We start from the raw sequence: 18,496 nt of genomic DNA on the forward strand, positions 1-18,496 counted from the left end.
GTCCCTGCAGGGGCGCGGGTCGCATCCTGCTGTGAGAATTCTCGCAGGGGATCCGACCCGGCCGCCTGCATGTGGTCTATTTGACAGTGTGTATTAAAATAAACTTAAGGGGTTGGAGGGAAGCTGTCGCCTGCCTAAAGTACCTCTGGTGCCCTTAGGTGAGGTGACAGCGAGCCTTGTGATGTATTTTCAATACTCCCCTGCTTCCTGCCCATAGACTTGTATAGGAGCGCACACAGGGCTTTAAAAAGAGTTGGATTTTCGGGCGCCGGGCAAGTATGAAAATTATACCACCCAACTGTCTGTCACCTCGCCTAATCCCACCATACGTTAGTTTATGGGGCTTTGGGCAGGTTATTATATAGTTATAGTTTTACAACCACAGAATCACCCAATGACAGACTATTTAAAACTATATATTTTTTTGGAGTCTTTCCTGACATAATCGCTAACTTCATCCCTTATGTTTCCTAGACTATTTTGGGGGAGACACGGGAAGAAGATGAGGAAATCCTACCTCGCAAAGACTATGAAGTAAGCATCTTTGTAATGTCACCTAGGGCACAGCCGTAAGGGCTACATTTGCAGATAGTCCCTGAGACAATAGCATGAGAATCCAGCAGGATGGAGCTCTGATGACCTATCCTATAGATGTGTCCCCACTACTTGGAGCTATGTATATAGATTGTATAGGTTATATACAGTGTGATGTACAAGTCCTCTTTGGGTACGCATCTCAGGAGCTTCTAGTTACATCTTGAGTCTGCCCATGTGCCTCTTGCTGCCCCCTCCAGCATTGGGTCATATTCCCCCTTTTCCTCTCCCTATTGCCGAGACTAGAAGTATTTTATGCCGAACGTTCATGATACTTCTGTATCTCTACAAGACCTCTTGTGTGCACAGAAACACCCTTCAGAGTGATTCAGGAGCATTGTCACCACTAGAGGGAGCTCACTGTAGACTGACTTATCATGAAGCATCTAGTGGCAATTGCCTGCAGTTAGAATCATATTATTTAAAGAGAATCCCCCTTTGGAAAGCTCCCTTTAAGACCCTGTATTTGCCCCTCTTTTGGTTATCTGATAACCATGAGCCATGTCACTTAGCATTGGCCTGTCCATTAGTTAATTATGGTGCTAGAGACATTACCTGATGAATATTTACTTATGTCCATTACTGTCCAGAGTTTCCCCATAGCTCCACAGGACTTTGCTCCCGGAGCTACTGAAAAACTAAAAATCTTGATTCCCTTTTTTAAAATTTTTTTTTAAGCCACATTATTCTATTGTGACGACTTGGCAGCCATCGTTGTCGCTTTGTGGACATAATGACGAGAAAGTTCTTACCATGACGATATCATCAGCAGAACAAAATCCATCAGTCATGGCAGCCTGTACTCTAATTGGCTCCGCAGACACGGGCCGAACATCCTAGAATCATGGAATTTGTATATGTACAGTACCTAGTGTATAGGCATAGCTTCATCATCCATCTAGATTAGAGATGACCGAGCGTACTCGGAAAAGCACTACTCGCTCGAGTAATGTGCTTTATCCGAGTATCGCTGTGCTCGGGTCTGAAGATTCGGGTGCCGGCACGGAGCGGGGAGCTGCAGGGGAGAGCGGGGAGGAACGGAGGGGAGATCTTTCTCTCCCTCTCTCCCGCCCGCTCTCCCCCGCTCCCCGCTTCGACTCACCTGTCAGCCGCAGCGGCACCCGAATCTTCAGGGACGAGCACAGCGATACTCGGATAAAGCAAATTACTCGAGCGAGTAGTGCTTTTCCGAGTACGCTCGCTCATCTCTAATCTAGATACATCGAGGGTTCCTGTTGCTCTCTTGTCATTGGGTTCTCTATTGTAGACATTAAACTTTGTCTCTCTGTGTTGCAGAGTTTGGACTATGACCGATGCATCAATGACCCCTACTTGGAAGTGCTGGAAACCATTACCCACAAGGTAACTTTTAAGGAGAGGAAGCACCACCATCATATAGGTGTAATCTGAACCAGTGCATCCATACAGGGTTATGTGAACATGAGGCTGGTGGAGGTATACTTGTGTGAAGGGATTGGATAAATGGTTAAACCTTAAAGGGGTTGTCCAACCAATAAAAAAATATAAGAATATTTTTCCCTTTACATGCATTAAAACAATCCGGTATAGAGTTATGACACTTGTGTAGTACAGTGCCACCTGGTGTTCACAGTGTATATCAATGTGCGTGCCCATCCAATAGGCGGAGTGCTGGTGGACACACATGCTCAGTCACATTCCCAACTGCTGGATCTTCATTCTTGTTCTTGGCCTAGTGACCCTCTGTTCACTGAACGACAGCCTATATAAATTGCTTCTACCCTACTTATTCGGATCAGGCCAGAGCCGCTACCGTGGCACCTTAATATATAGAAACGCTGAGAAGACTGCTTATGATGATTGCTTAGTAAGCAACTACTATTTTCATTGCACTGCTTCAAACTCCATGGTACAACTACTAACTAACTATTTACAGGGGAATTAGCCACTTTCCTGCAGTGAGTAGCCTACAGGATGCCATGAACAGTGCCCACGGCCCTTGGACATTGGAACGGAATTGGATTTCCCTGCTGCTGCAGTTCTTTCCTATTTCAGCATCTCCCTTCTAAAAAGAGAATCCCTGCAGATTGTTACAATGTATCAGTGCAGTGCAGGCAGTCCTCCCAGTCTGGTCTACACTGACACACTGCAACACACCCTCCGCTCAGTGAGCAGGACTGGGTCATCATGGGTTTTCAGACAATGTATATAAACGGGAAATGTTTGTTTTCACTAATAGTAAGCTAAGATCTTGAAGGTTATAAATTGAAACTGACTCCTATGATAAGAGCCCTTTTCAAAAGGGTGACTGTCGGGAGATTCAACCACCGTCCGCCACTCCAGCGATAATCGCGCTCACTGAATGGAGGTAGGCGGGCTGGAACGATCTCTGTCCTACCCACCTCCATCCATAATAAACAGGTTGTCCTTCACAGATGAATGACTGCCTGTTTACAATGGCCAATGGTTGTTTGATTTTCATGCTTGCATCGTTCAGTCGCTGCGGGGTATTTACACGGCCCGATCATTGCTCAGATTCTTGTAGGATCTCAGCTGAACAATGATCGGCCGTGGTAAAGGGCCCTTACACTTTACATACATAAAGCCCTTTAAGTCCGGTCTTATTCTGATTCTGCCCTGTTGTTCCCTCTATTGACAGAAGTCTCGGCGGTACGAGGCGGTGCGGTGGATCATGGTGTTTGCCATCGGCGTGTGCACAGGGCTGGTACGGAGCTTCAGCATGTCTTCTATTTCCATAATTTTGCTACTTATGACAATGATGTTACCAGAGGTAGCAATACTTGTTTTATCTCTGGTTTATGAGTCAGTCCTTACTGTAATTTCTGAACTTCTGCTGGATATGAGCTGGGCTTGTACTTATACACAGCAGCTAATCTGAGCAAGCAGAGCTGCAGTGTAAAGCATGGCAAGACAGCAGCAGCCTGATTGCCTGAGACTGGAGGAAGAATTCAGGCTCCAATGGACAGTCCAGCTAAGTTAGAATCAGTGATCATAGCAGTGTCCTAATGGTGCATAACTAAAAAGAGATAAATGGCACATATGCATTACAGGGGATATATGGTGTAAATACAGCAACTCTTAATTTCGGAGTATATCCTTTCAGTGTATGGTAAGTGCAGGTTCGGCGCTAGTCCCAGCAGTTGGACATTGAAGAGACATCCACATGAAAATATTAATGGTGAGAAGATCCCTTTAACCCCTTAACGCTATAGGACGTAAGTGTACGACCTGGCTGCCTGGTGCCTAATGCTGCAGGACGTAAACGTGCATGGCCCGGGCTCAGAAGCTGAGCGCAAGCATGCTGTGACTGACAGCTGGCATCCAGCTGCATCAGAGGGAATCGGTGTAAACACCCGTCTCCACTGTTAACCCCTTACATACAACAATCCCTCGCCGCATTGTCATTGCCGATGAGTTGCCATGGCAGTTTAACACCATTGACTGGTGTCCGACTCTGCTTATGGTATATGATCGCTAGTAATAGTGATAATACAATGCAGTACAGATGTGATGCAATGTATTACCATAGCGATCATACAATTGCGGGTTCAAGTCTGCTACAAAGACAGAAAATGTGTATTTAAAAAAAACAAAAAAAAAACTTTTTTTGCCCACTTTCCCCTTTTTTTTTTATTAAAAAATAAAAGTGCACTTATTTGGTATTGCTGCATTCGTAACAAATTAAACATAATTAAAGTTAATGAAGGTTGTATACTATAGGTTTGACTTATATGCTGATGTCTCTTTTTACGTACGCAGGTCGGGCTCTTCGTGGATTACTTTGTTCGCCTATTTTCTCAGTTTAAGTTCAAGGTGGTACAAGGCTGTATCCTTCCCTACTTTTGCCTGAGTTGTCTCCATTTGGATTTAGTTTAGCACTTTTTTCCGCCCAATTTGGCACTATCAGGTATACGAGCCCTGTGGTTCTGTATGCACAGGTGGCCTTGTGTGTTACCAGGTCTGTGTTACCTATATGGCATGAACTAAAGATAATATCCCACCTTTTACTGCTGGTCTTCTGCTCTCACTTGCATTAATGCACATATACTCACAAGCCTTTTTCTGCCATCCAGTTGCAATGGCTATCTGTATACGAAAGATTCAAGACTTGGGAACAAAAGGCTTTTGTAAAACATTCTTCTGCTTTATTTCATAATGTGCTCAATTCCAGGATTACATCTGAGATCGCGTTTCAGTTCAAAACAAACCTTGTTCACCTCATGCGTTCTCGGATGTAATCCTGAAATTGAGCACATTCTGAAATAAAGCAGAAGAATTTTTCATGAAAGCCCTATGGCAGTCAGTTGGGATCACGTGTGTGTGTCCCATGTGTTCCTGCACTGAGATCTAGTTCATAGAGGGTTCCTTAACATTGTGCCAGCTGTGGAGGACTGCACGGACCGAGGATGCCTTGCTCTCTCGCTGCTAGAGCTTCTTGGGTTCAACTTGATTTTTGCCTTCATTGCAACATTATTCGTCCTCATACAGGTAATTTTTCATAAGACCTAAAACAATAGAAGATCAAGAAGTAGAGGATCTTAGCTACGTCTCTGTTTGTTACTCAGCCTGTGGCAGCTGGTTCTGGAATTCCTGAGATCAAATGTTACCTGAATGGTGTCAAGGTCCCAGGTGTGGTCCGGCTCAGAACACTTGTCTGCAAAGTTCTGGGGGTCTTATTCAGTGTGTCTGGAGGTAAGGACAGCAACATCTCCTGGACTGCACCAGGCACATTAACGTAATGTGACTGGATTCTCTCCTAGTCCTAGAATTGTATAGTGCCTGGAGCAGCACAAAGGTCGGAAGTGACAATGCTGCCTTCTGGGGCGCCTCCTGGCTTGGCAGGGGCCGCCTTCTTTGACTGCTATCCCAGGAAATACATTGCTCTATGTTCTGCATGTTTATTTCTAAAGGTTTTTTTATTTTTTTTATTTTAAACTATGATGTTTTTTTTTCTTTTTCTACAGGACTTTTTGTAGGAAAGGAAGGACCAATGATTCACAGTGGGGCCATTGTGGGAGCAGGGCTACCCCAGGTGAGATACTTGGGAAGTTTAGTGTTTTGTTTTTTTTTTGTTTTTTTTTGGTATTCACATCAAATGATGGAATGAGCTGCAGTACCAGCTATAGCTGCTCATACGGACGATTCGCTGCGCCTATGCACACAATTAAGGAGGAGTGTTGCTTGCAGAACTGCTGCCCTTTCATTACTCATCAGTGAGTGTCTCCAGAGGTCAGTCCCACACTAATCAGCCATAGTCCAACAATGTTAAATTCCTGGAGTGCCCCTTTAAATGATTTATCCAGGTGTGAGGGAAACTCCATTAAAAACAGAGATGATCATCCTTAAATGCTTCCCAATGAGCTTTCTTAGAATGAAGACAGAATTAATATTGATCCTTAAAGTATCAAAAACATCTGTTTGTTTGTTTTTCCCCTTTTTTAGTTCCAGAGTATTTCCTTCCAAAAGATTCGCTTTGACTTCCCTTATTTCCGCAGTGACAGGTGAGTTGTTATAGGAATGATTTCACTACATATATTCTCATTATGGTATTTTACTTGGAGGGGGTCTTGTTTATGTGCTTGGATCACCCCTTAGCATGAAACAAATCTCTCAGTGATGGGCTGACTTTGGAGGGTTTCTGCTGCAGTTAGCGGTTTTCAGCATTGGCGGCCTAGATGTACCTGCAATGACGGCCTGCCCACATCTTTCCCTTGGATAGCAGCTGATCCCCCAGAGAAGCCAGACCGACTGACATCGGCACTTTTTTTTAAACTTTTTTTATGTGAATAGAGGAAAATGGAGTGTTTGTTTACTGCTGGAATCTCACTTCAAAACTAAGTTGATAATATTGTGTTGATGTTCGCCTTTTATAGTACAGGCTCACCAGGTAGCTAGAAAACTGGTATAATTGCATTAATAAATCTGCCCAAGGAATCCCAATTCACCAGGACATATAGTTGTCCCTGGCTGTTGATTGCTTGGTCGTTCCCTCTGTGTGGGTACCATAAATTGCTCACCATATAGATCAGTTCTCATGTGCCTTACCCTTGAGGATGTCATTTACTGATGCTGCTTGCTGTGCTTTTAGGGACAAGAGGGACTTTGTGTCTGCTGGAGCTGCTGCAGGGGTGGCTGCTGCTTTTGGAGCTCCTATTGGGGGTACACTGTTTAGTTTGGAGGAAGGGTCAAGTTTCTGGAATCAGGGACTTACATGGAAAGTGGTAAGTAGGACATGCCCACTACAAGTAATAAAAAGGGATACATGCTGAGTCTTTTGGTTATGTATGTATAGATCTGCAATAATATATAATCACATCTGGGTAACTTAGACTCACCCTCTCAGATAAAGAGATCTTGGTTTGTGCGAGTTTTGCTGAGAACTCTATACGGATCTGATTACCTAATTCTCCTTTCTTGTCAGCTTTTCTGCTCCATGTCTGCCACATTTACATTGAATTTCTTCCGTTCTGGGATTCTGTTTTCAAGCTGGGGGTCATTCCAAGTGCCAGGTCTGCTGAACTTCGGAGAATTCAAGGTGTGTACCAACTACATCCTTATCTGTAGCTCTTTAAGACAGATTGCCATGCAAGGTATCCTTTTCTATAAGAACACCCTTTACATGAACTTTAAATGTGCAGCGGATCTAGCTGTATTCCTTCAGATGATGAATGATTAACTTCATTGTGCATCCGTGAGCAGCCTTGGCACTCTCCAGGGTTCAAACAGTAACTGGTGCTGGCATAGTGTGTATAGAGGCCAATCCTGGGTAAATGGATAAACTCTGAATATACAGAAAAACAAATACTTTACTTGTATGCCATAGAGTTAAAAACATGCAGCAAAATGCTGTTCCACTGGGACTACATAATCACCTAAAAATTCCTAAAATTCAGATCACCAGGGGAAACTCTGTGTACACATTGTGCAAGCAAGGAATGCTGGGAAATCTTAACTTCGAAGCCCTCAGAATAGTAAGTGCAGTTCGGGAGTATAATGCAAGCTGTAGTACAAGATCAGTAATATTTGAACACAGTGACTCTACAGCAGAATAGTGAGTGCAGCTCTGGAGTATAATAAAGGATGTAACTCAGGATCAGTACAGGATAAGTAATGTAATGTGTGTACACAGTGACTCCACCAGCAGAATAGTGAGTACAGCTCAGGAGTATAATACAGGATATAACTCAGGATCAGTACAGGATATGTAATGTATGTACACAGTGACTACGACAGCAGAATAGGGAGTGTAGCTCTGGAGTGTAATACAGGATGTAACTCAGGATCAGTACAGGATAACTAATGTAATGTATATACACAGTGACTCTACAACAGAATAGCAAGTTTAGTTCCGGAGTAAAATACAATATGTAAATCAGGATCAGTACAGGATCAGTAATATCATGTATGAACACAGTGACTCCACCAGCAGAATAGTGAGTGCAGCTCTGGAGTATAATACAGTATTAGAGATGAGCGAGTATACTCGCTAAGGCTAACTACCCGAGCGAGTAGTGCCTTAACCGAGTATCCTCCCGCTCGTCTCTAAAGATGCGGGGGGCGGGGAGGAACGGAGGGGAGATCTCTCTCCCTCTCACCCGCTCCAGCAGCCGAATCTTTACAGACGAGCGGGGAGATACTCGGCTAACGCACTACTCGCTCGAGTAGTTAGCCTTAGCAAGTATACTCGCTCATCTCTATACAGTATATAACTCAGGATCAGTACAGGATACATAATCTTGTACAATATTTACAAAGTGACTCCACTTTCTGGATGTACTTTTTCAGCCTTGCAAACTGCATTACTTGGATGTATGCCTAGACTAGTGTAACACTGTGTTGGGACATAAAGATTTTAATGAGCAAATAAATGTCACAAGCCAAGTAGTTAAAAGATAAATGACAGCTTTATTGCAGTATATAAAAGTGTGAAAGCAGAAAAGATAAGGTAAAGGTTTACAAGATACTTGGCTTGCTTAAAGGAGCTGACTGGTCTTGAGGGGACTGGGGAGGTAAGATGTCAAGAAGTAGAGGATGGTGGGAACAGACACAAACCTGTCCCTGTTGTGGGTCTCCTTGATGTTTTATAGTTCACTTGCAGAAAAGATAATTGTGTCTGCAATAGGAATTCTCCAATCCAATCCCCTTCTCTAATACCTATATCCTGTTGTTCTAAGCATTGTTCACATATTGACTCAATCTAGCTACAAGTAGACTAAACCGCAAGCAGTGCGTGTTGTAAGGCCTTGTACATACAGAAATATGTGACAAATCATGATCATGTAATAGAATATGATTCCACAAGCTAGAAAAAGTCACAACCTTTAGGCTGGGTTTACACAGGGCGGATTTGCTGCAGCAATTTCGCCTGCGGCTGCTAATCCTGGGGTTGGCCGGCCATGTGGACGATATTTCTCAGAAATCTCGTTCACACGGGACAGCGACTCCCTCGCAGCAGAAGCTAGCGCTGCCGATTTCCCGGCCGCAGCATGTCCCAGCTTAGTATTAGATGAAAACAGGCTGTAAGCAAGAATGCGATCATCCACCAACCATAGAGATCTTCAAAATGTTGAGGGTTTGAACCTTGTGTAGCCACAATAATTTAAGCTTTATTCCTTGGCTGTGTTATTGGGGACATAGCGAAGACCTCCTGTATAGCTTCTGCGACTAGGACGCAGACACTAAGCAAAGGAAGAGTTTCCTCCTCCTATCTGCTATATCCCTCCTCAGCTAAATCCGTTTCAGCTTAGTGTCTGGCTGCAGGTCTTCAAGATCCTGGAGTTCTTTGGACTTTGTGGGTTCACAGGGTGACAGAATGCCCCCCCTACTACACTACAGAGGAGGGACACCAGGATTGCCACTAACTTCCCTACCTCCCAAAGGCAAGGTGACAGAGAAAAGCATTAACTCTTCTGTGAGCTGCCATTGAAGATCCTGCTGCTTGGATCCCCGGGCTTCCCCAGCAAAGGGAGGCAAGATGTAGCAGAGGATTAGGCTGCAGTTGATTCAGCCGCATGTGGCCCTTCCCCTCCAGGGAAGCAAACTATAGTATCCTTTCCCACCACTATTTGTGTGGTCCTTTTTTTTTTTTTTTTTTTTTAATGCTACTGGATCCCTTATGGCCCCAGAAGAGAGGGTTCTCTGCGGAGGGGGAAAAGTAATTTCTCTTAGGGTGCTTTCTTGGGCTGCTACGCCATGTTATGGGGACTTCCAATCATTTCTTCGAGCCTAGTGATTATTTGGATCCTCACGACCACACGTCCTATTTTGGTGCCACATTGTCAGTTTAAACTTCTGGTGCCTGCGCTACTGTGATCGCCTAACCTTCTGGCCTGCTCACGATGGCTTGCTGTGCTCTGTTGGTCGCTCACAAGGAGGAGGAATTCCTTTTCACTTTTGCTCGTGGCTGATAGGCAAGCCGAATGTAAGGGACTATGATTGGTCGACACACACCTCCGGGGGTGGTATTTCCTGCCTCCAATTTCCTGGGTGATATTTTCTGCTGTCGTAGCAAATTTTTATGCAAGCCCCTTTGCATGAAATGCCTGCCTCCCAAACAACCTAGAGAACCCATCCCAGGGACATCTACTGCTGCGCCCCCACAGGGTCCTGAACACAAATGGGCACATACCCACTCTGTGGCAGTTGGGGACTTCACAAAATCCTTCAGGTCCATTTGTGGAGATGCTGGGCAGGATATCCAGCTAGAACCCGACTAATAGGGGCTGAGGAATCGTTCCTACCGTAACGCACATGTGACAGATCCTTCAAACATCAGCGGTCCTCAAGTTCAAGTCGCCTCCACCCACAGTATCCCACTCAATCCCTTCTATAGACAGCTCCCGCCCTGCAGACAAAATATCGTATTCTAACGCTTCCTTGGATGAGGAACAGTCTTCCAAAGCCTCTTCTCTGGTAGACCCTTTCATACAAGTGATAAAAGACTCTCCACATACAAGACCATGATTCCTCTACCACCTCAGACTTTTCCTTCCGATGTCCTAGATGTTCACAGAACACCTGCCCCAAGCTTCCCCTTCACTTCTTTGTTTAGTTGTATGTCGTTTTAAGTTATATATTCAGTTATCCTTTGGGATTTTCCTCGCCTCCTGCTCATGTACAAACTGATTAGGGAAGTGACTCCAGGAGGGGTATTGCTGGTACTGTAGGAGTCAATTCTGCCTTTGCTTGGTGTCGCCTCCTAGTGGCAGCAGATATACCCAAGGTCTTTGCTGTGTCCCCCAATGAACATCTGAGAAAAGGGTTTTACGGTGAGTTTCCTAATATGGTTAATCTACCTCCAAAGCTCCCCTTTAAGACGTCAGGGACGTTTCTAAGTGTTGCACGGTCATAACGTTCTGATATTCTGTTTTCCTCTCCTAGTGCTCAGACTCTGATAAAAAGTGTCATCTGTGGACAGTGTTGGATTTGGCCTTCTTTATTCTCATGGGGGTGGTTGGGGGGTTGCTTGGAGCCACATTTAACTGCTTGAATAAGAGACTGGCAAAATACCGGATGAAGAATGTGCACCCCAAGCCTAAGCTGATCAGGTAATGACGTCGCCCAGTGATCAGAGTTCTTCAAATTCCTCTTTATACACCACCATGATGCTTCTCCTTCTCTTCCAGAGTCTGTGAGAGTCTCTTAGTCTCGCTAGTCACCACCATCATTGTGTTTGTGTCATCAATGGTCCTGGGAGAATGCCGCTCACTGTCTCCCCCTAATGACTGGAATAACAGCACCACTGCCATACAGGTACTGTGTTATTACTGCTATGAACAACATGGAAATGAGCATTCTACCACTTCTTGTCCTGCATTGTTGGTCTGTCCTCTCATGCTATAATCTCCCCCTGGTATCATCTGGATTACAGTATACGGTACATTAAATGTTAGCCTATTCACTCACAGGCAAGGTTTAATGGTCTGGAATACATGGCAGGCCTGGAAGCATCCACTATGTCCCAGGCTGCCATGTCAATCCATTGGCACTTGTGCACAGTGCAGCGGAGGACTGAAAGGGTGAAGAAGGCCGCTTATCTAACGGCTTCGCTGTCACAGTCAGCATTGCCCATATGATCTCAGTGGTTAATTGACTGCAATCAGAGTTATCTTCTATTGTGGATGGGTGTCAGTTGTTTTACACACTGGTGTCCACTTGTAAGATGCAATTTAGGCACATAAGTTTGCCTCATTATTTCCTATACCAGTCACTGCATGACCTGCTACACCACCACTTTACTTGAACAGACTGGACTGCAATACCTAATACATCTGTGCAGACTGAACTGTGACAGGTACTGCAGTGAAGGGGTTGCCATGCTCCAGCAAACACTTGTGTGGGTCGCTTTTATCCATTCTATGCATTGGAAGAACATGTATCTCATGTCAGTAGCCTAAGACATACACTCTGCTCTGTCGGTCAGCGCTGCTCATGTGGCAGCACTGGTCAATCGAGACAAGTGTAGTGTCTCAGACTACAGCCGCCTGCAGACGAGCGGGTCGGATCCGGCGGCGAGAATTCTCGCCGCGGGACCCGACCCGAGCGCCTGCAGGGATGAGCGCACTCACCCGCGCCCGGCGGCCCCGGCTCTTTCATGTGCCGGCTGCCGGGCAGCCGGCGCATGCGCAGACCGGAGCCGCCAGCTGCGTGAGTGACGTTTCTGTGCGAGGCTCTGCGAGCCCCGCACAAAAATAGGACATGCCGCGGTTTGTTTGCCGCGCGAGATTTCGCGCAGCCAAACCGCGGCCGTCTGCATAGGATTGCGTTTGTTAACGCAATCCTATGCAGGCTTTGAGCGGCGGAAATCCCGCGGGAAATCCTGCCGCGGGATTTCCGCTCGTCTGCAGGCGGCCTACAAGTGATACAAAGATATACGAGTTTTATGATACAATCTAATGCACACTGTGCATCATGCAGTCGGATGAAGTGGTGTAGCCATCTTTCTTTCTCCAGGGCCGGAGGGTCCCTTTAAATCATTGAAAGAGTTTGTTAACTTTATAAACATTTTGCAGTGCTGTTTGTTTGACTGCTTTACACACTATTTGTACGTCTTTTTAGGTTTCTTCTTCCGATGAGGTCAATTCCAGCATCAAAACGTTTTTCTGTCCAAACAACACCTACAATGATATGGCGACGCTGTTCTTCAACCCCCAGGAGTCGGCCATCTTGCAGCTCTTCCACCAGGATGGTCAGTCTGTAGGACGCTAATATTACGCCACGTTGGCTCTTCAGGCTGTGTCTGTAGTTGTGTGAAGGCTTCTGTCCGTCTCTTGTGTTACAGGAACTTTCAGTCCAGTCACTCTGTCTTTCTTCTGCTGTGTGTACTTCCTCCTGTCCTGCTGGACGTATGGGATGTCTGTTCCCAGCGGTCTCTTTGTCCCCTCCTTGCTCTGTGGAGCAGCCTTTGGTCGCTTGGTTGCTAACCTCCTGAAAAGGTAGAATATTCCTCAGTAGGTCCTGGCCTCACACCGTGGCTGCGGCTTTGGATACTAACTCTTTGTATATCTGTCGTAGTTACTTGGGATTGACTCACATCTACTCTGGAACGTTTGCCCTGATCGGAGCTGCAGCTTTCCTGGGCGGTGTGGTCCGAATGACGATCAGCCTCACGGTCATTCTTATTGAATCCACCAATGAAATCTCCTATGGGTTACCAATAATGATTACACTAATGGTGAGGAGTAAAGCCACACGTTCTGCTTCATATTGGCGTGTATGCAAGAGGCTGTTGCCATGGCGATCTGTCTAAGCGGGTGGCAAACTATATCTTTTTTGCTGTATTTCCTAGATAATTTTGTAAAGAATTGAGTCTTGTAATCCTCTTTTTGCAATCTTCAGTCACATAATGTCCTTTGCTCCAGTCACATCCAAAATGTTACTGCATTTATTTCAGCACATAAGGGTTTAAAATGGCTAATACAGGGAAAACGTCTTTTACGTGTAGTAATACAGGGCATTTTACTGAAAGCGAAACCCAGTAATTTTGTAATATTTGTATTCAAGACCATGATATCTCACGAGTGAATATAGACGCCTAGCTTAGTTTTTGGTTAACTCTGAGCCGTCCTAGAAGTTGGGGCCACAGCTGACCTGCAAGCACTTCTGAACCCGGCACTCCAAATTATCGAAAGTGCGCTACAACATGCCCACATCGATTTTGGCAGTTTCACGTCTCATGTTGTTGTTCAGTGCGGCAATGGTGGGAAGTTTATTGGAGAACACTTTACATTGGCAGACTCTTTCCTGTAGGGCCACTTAAAGGGTAAAGTCCGGTGAGCTCAGTGGCCACAGACCCTTCGAGATGATCCTGTCCCCCTTGAAAAAAACGAATTTCCGCCTGAAAACTTTCCAATGAAGTAAGCATTCTGCAGCTCCTCATCATCCAGATGGCTCATGAATTCTGATGGTGACATTTAAGAACTTGGCACTGATGCTGCAACCTTGGGACTGCGCACCACATACGACTTTTATGCAATGTAGTGGTTTGACGTGGATTTCATGCAGGTTAGTTGTGGCCCAAATCCATGTGCTTTGGCTGTTTACCTGGCCACACAGATAGAACCACATTATAGCCAACAGTTTCTGATGTTGTCCTAAACTTCACTGGCACCACTCCCCGTACGCCACATGCTTCACCATATCAGGTTGCTGCAGTTCCTAAAGAGCCGTGACGTGGCGGGGTTTTGACGTCACATCCTTTGTAGGTCTCTTGCTATGTTACCGAGGGCTTCTTGTGGTAGAGGAGAAGAGGCTTCGGCAGGAAATAGAGCAAACATGCCCTCACATTCTGGACTCTGCCCGCTGACCTCTTCGGCTATCTTTCCAGATGGGCATCCAACAAGTTCCTGTTGCTTCCAGTTTATTTGCTAGTTGCCAAATGGTTGTCTTGTTGGGTATGATGCGATCTCAAAATTTTGTCTGCAATTGCTGCTGACGTTCCACAAACTAACTGGTCACCCAGTATGTGTGTACTAGAAAAACATACAATACCCTCAGCAGTGAGAACCTGCAGATGAGACTTGGCCTCATTTATCAAAACTGTAAAGGCCCATTTGCACGCAAAAATAATCTTTTGAAGGACTGAAAGATTGAGCAATCTATATGCACAAAGTGTTAATTGTGATTAACACTTTATCATCTTAATTTGCATGTAAAAGGGCCTCCAGGAGCTATTTACAGAGCCCAGATTAATCACACGCCCAGCTGTGCACACAGCTGCCTTGTTCTGATTTCAGCTGCTGGCAGATTACATTGTTATCCCCTGGCTAGTATAAGATAACAGCCTGTGGTCCATTGAGAGATAAACGTGTTTTCTTTATTTCTCAGTAGCCGAACGATAGATTTAAGTTTACCTTAAAATCATCGTTCAAACAAAAAGCGCACAATGCCCATGTTTATATGTAACTTTTATCCCTCATTTTGGGTCGTTTGAACGAATTTTAAGCGATAATCGTGTAAATGGGCCTTTACAGTAAGACTGTCCTTGTTGCCATACCAAGCAATCAGAGCGTGGCTTTCATTTCTGAAACCTAGTAAAATGATCAGTTGCTAGGGGCAACAAGGACAGTCTTACTGTTAGACAGTTTTGATAAATGAGTCCCACATTCTTTAGAATTGCACCCTGCGCACTAGCATATTCTGCCCCTGACGAACAATACAGCCAAGGTGGGAAATGGAACATGAGTCTTCCATAACTGCTGGACTCCTGAAAATTAGTACAATCCTAAAGAAATTATGAACTGAAATAAGGATTGCGCTTTGAGAAAATCCGCTAGTACAACGTGAGATATATATATATATATATATATATTCACTGCATTTTCACTTTTTCCTAGGACAGCTTCTATTATATTATAATAGATATATTTTTTAAATAGAAGCTATCCTAGGAAAAAGTGAAAAAGGCTGCAAACTGCAGATATTTAGCTACTCTTCTCTAGTGCAGTGGTAGCGTTACCTTATGGCATCACATTGAGGACTATCCTTCTGCATCAGATTACAACAGCTCCTGAAGCAAGCGCTACATGTCTCATCAGTGTTTTACACAACATGCAGAACAAAAAGCAGCAGTTATCCATTTCAATCAATCGGATGACCGTCTATGGTCCCTCCGCACCTGCCATGGAACAGATGATCAAACTTGTGGGATATAGGGATAAGCAGCATTCATTTACCCAGTGCTCATTCAAGGTCACTAAAAGTTTCTGTGTTTTTCCAATTAGGTTGCCAAGTGGACCGGTGACTTTTTTAACAAAGGCATCTATGATATTCATGTGGCGCTGAGAGGCGTTCCGCTATTGGAGTGGGAGACAGAGGAGGAGATGGACAAGTAAGGGGCCCATTGTATTAACCAGCAGCGATGGGGATTTCAGGAGTTGTAGGTTTTCTCTAGCTGCTTATTTCCCTATACACACCCCAGTTCAGTACGATGACTGATATGTACATGCAGTATATCTAACCTCAGAGGAACAGTTAGATCCTCTGTGACATGAGCTGGGGGGGCCTTATTAGAACTTTGGGCTGTTGAACTACCCTCAATAATACAAGCTTCCTTGACTACAGATTGAGAGCCTGCGACATCATGGAGCCCAATCTGACCTATGTGTACCCTCACACACGTATCCAGTCCTTGGTCAGCATCCTGCGCACGACTGCCCATCACGCCTTTCCCGTGGTGACTGAGAACAGAGGAAACGAAAGGGAGTTTATGAAAGGAAACCAGCTGATCAGCAACAACATCAAGTTTAAGGTCAGGATGAGGAGAGGACATGAAATACACAAGTAGTTTAATCAGTGGGTAGTGAAAAGTTCTGCAACTTTTTAATATAACTTTTGAACCTCTTCAACAACTCTGCATGCTGTCAGTGAGTGAAAACCTTCACTGATTACACTCAGAGGCTGGAAAAAGTATATGACCTAGTCTTGGTCGCACAGCTGCAGCTTGTTACAATGTATCCTCATAGGTGCGAATTATATCAGCCTGCAGTAAAGGACAAGTGAGATTTCTGTGTTAGCTCACAGTGTATTGTCTGCAGTAATATGTAACATATTGCTGCCCTGTGCACTGCAGGTAGTCTAGAGCCTCTGGAGTAAATAATGAAAATTCCTATTCATTGACAGCAAGCAGAGGCCATGAAATAATTGTGGGCTTTTTTTTTTTTTTAAATCGATGTGTTTATAATTTTTAATGATTCATTCTTAATTTTTCTTGAACCGTTTTGAGAATGCTGTGAAAGTGATAACCTAGTCATATAGTGTACCATAGTCGGGGAGGAAACTGACTTTGGCCCGACTGTTCTTTTATAGTTGTCATAGCAGAAGTAACAAGGCCCGTATTGACAATTGTAGCACAATTACTGATATGTAGAACATTGTGAAGTACAGAAAACTAAAGATAACTATATAAACACACGACTAATGGCCTCCAGAACAAACACTGGGAGAGGGGGAGGGACGCTTAGAATGGGGAAGGCTGCCTCAAGGTGAAATCCATGTACACATAGCAAATCCTGGTTGTAACTGGATTTTATTAAGCGTTTTCGACCATTTATTTTTTAGACTTTCAGTGGTTCCCATTACTCTACTAGCTGGAGGACTGTGTATGGGGTGGTATCAGTGCATGCCCTAGACATGGGTGAGCTTGCCACATACAGCTTACACAAGGGCATTGTGGGGGAAGGAGATGGAAGACTAGGTTTTTGAAAAAAGACTTCTTTTTAATGGTCCTTTTTTTTTTTTTCAATGAATTGCGTGTTTTGATTTGTTTTCCTTTGCCTACAGGTTAAGGCCTCCCTCACATTGCATTTTTTACTGTGCTGCTTTCAGCACCACGCTAATTGCGATATAACGCTCCCATTTTTTAAAAATGGGAGTCGCTCGAACGCAGCGCTTTTCAGCACCGGGATTTTCGATTGGTTTCTGTTCTATTTTGGAGCATTTAAATCATGGCGCTTACTGCAACGTGTGCGCGAGGGAGTCCTAAGTTTACGCCAATACCAGATGTGTATAGTTCTATCTTTTACTATGATTAGCTTTTATAATTCTTTTGGGGGGTTGGAGGGGAGTGCCAACTGGTTAAGAGTCTCTTAAGACTAGATTGATCTGATACTGGATAACACGATTCTCCTGACTTTGTCTTTCCTTGTATAGAAGTCCAGTATCCTGACCCGTGCAGGTGAGCAGCGAAAGAGGAGTCAGTCTATGAAATCGTATCCGTCCAGCGAACTGCGGAACATGTGTGATGAGCACGTGGCTGCTGAAGAACCAGCCGAGAAAGAAGACCTGCTACAGCAAATGCTAGAACGGAAGTAAGGGAACTTCATCTAACCTCACTGCAATGTAGTTCTAAACACGGTCCTTTATGTACAGCCTGCTGTTCCTGGCTGCATAAACTGAATGCAGGACTGCAGTGATGACTGACACATTGGGCAATATGGTTGGGGGTATGATCTGTGAAAAGCTCCCCATACGGTAGGTCCACTGGCATGTATGGATGAGATGTGTGTTGTTTTTTTTTGTATAGTTATGTCTCACTGCTACTGTTTATTTATATATATTTTTTATTTCAATTTGGTTTTGCATTGCTGTATTTCAAGACCCATAGCATTTGTATTTATTTTTTTGCATTTTCTTACACCCTCCTATCTGCCATAGTAACCCTTTGGCACTGTGCCATCACATCGTTGAGATGACTAAGCCTCCTGCATTGTTGGGATGACAGCCTCCTGCCTCTGTCTAACCACATAGATGCTGTAGTCTGCTTTGCTGTGGCATCTGAGGGGTTAGACATCTGGGAAGAGAGCAGGGTGCTGGCTGTATAATACTTTTCCTTTTCCTACACTGAGAAATTAGAGGCGAGAAGTAGTTTTACATGCATTGGAATGAATGGTGCCGTGCACTGTTA

General features: G+C 44.6%; 1 protein-coding gene across 1 annotated transcript in view; it reads left to right on the forward strand.

The window, feature by feature from the left end:
- The window catches only part of CLCN6 (chloride voltage-gated channel 6), a 35,704-nt gene that overhangs the window by 5,669 nt on the left and 11,539 nt on the right, over positions 1–18,496 (forward strand). The window contains exons 2-19 of the mRNA XM_066607468.1: positions 475–534; positions 1,891–1,956; positions 3,233–3,298; positions 4,354–4,420; positions 4,976–5,082; positions 5,160–5,286; positions 5,559–5,626; positions 6,037–6,095; positions 6,683–6,815; positions 7,016–7,129; positions 10,975–11,141; positions 11,220–11,346; positions 12,652–12,781; positions 12,875–13,028; positions 13,108–13,267; positions 15,816–15,922; positions 16,156–16,342; positions 17,743–17,900. Of these exons, the coding sequence (XP_066463565.1) occupies positions 475–534; positions 1,891–1,956; positions 3,233–3,298; positions 4,354–4,420; positions 4,976–5,082; positions 5,160–5,286; positions 5,559–5,626; positions 6,037–6,095; positions 6,683–6,815; positions 7,016–7,129; positions 10,975–11,141; positions 11,220–11,346; positions 12,652–12,781; positions 12,875–13,028; positions 13,108–13,267; positions 15,816–15,922; positions 16,156–16,342; positions 17,743–17,900 (2,057 nt within the window). The remainder of the gene's footprint in view (positions 1–474; positions 535–1,890; positions 1,957–3,232; positions 3,299–4,353; positions 4,421–4,975; positions 5,083–5,159; positions 5,287–5,558; positions 5,627–6,036; positions 6,096–6,682; positions 6,816–7,015; positions 7,130–10,974; positions 11,142–11,219; positions 11,347–12,651; positions 12,782–12,874; positions 13,029–13,107; positions 13,268–15,815; positions 15,923–16,155; positions 16,343–17,742; positions 17,901–18,496) is intronic.

Source organism: Eleutherodactylus coqui, chromosome 6 (genome assembly GCF_035609145.1).
Source record: "Eleutherodactylus coqui strain aEleCoq1 chromosome 6, aEleCoq1.hap1, whole genome shotgun sequence".
NCBI classification, from domain to species: Eukaryota; Metazoa; Chordata; class Amphibia; order Anura; family Eleutherodactylidae; genus Eleutherodactylus; species Eleutherodactylus coqui.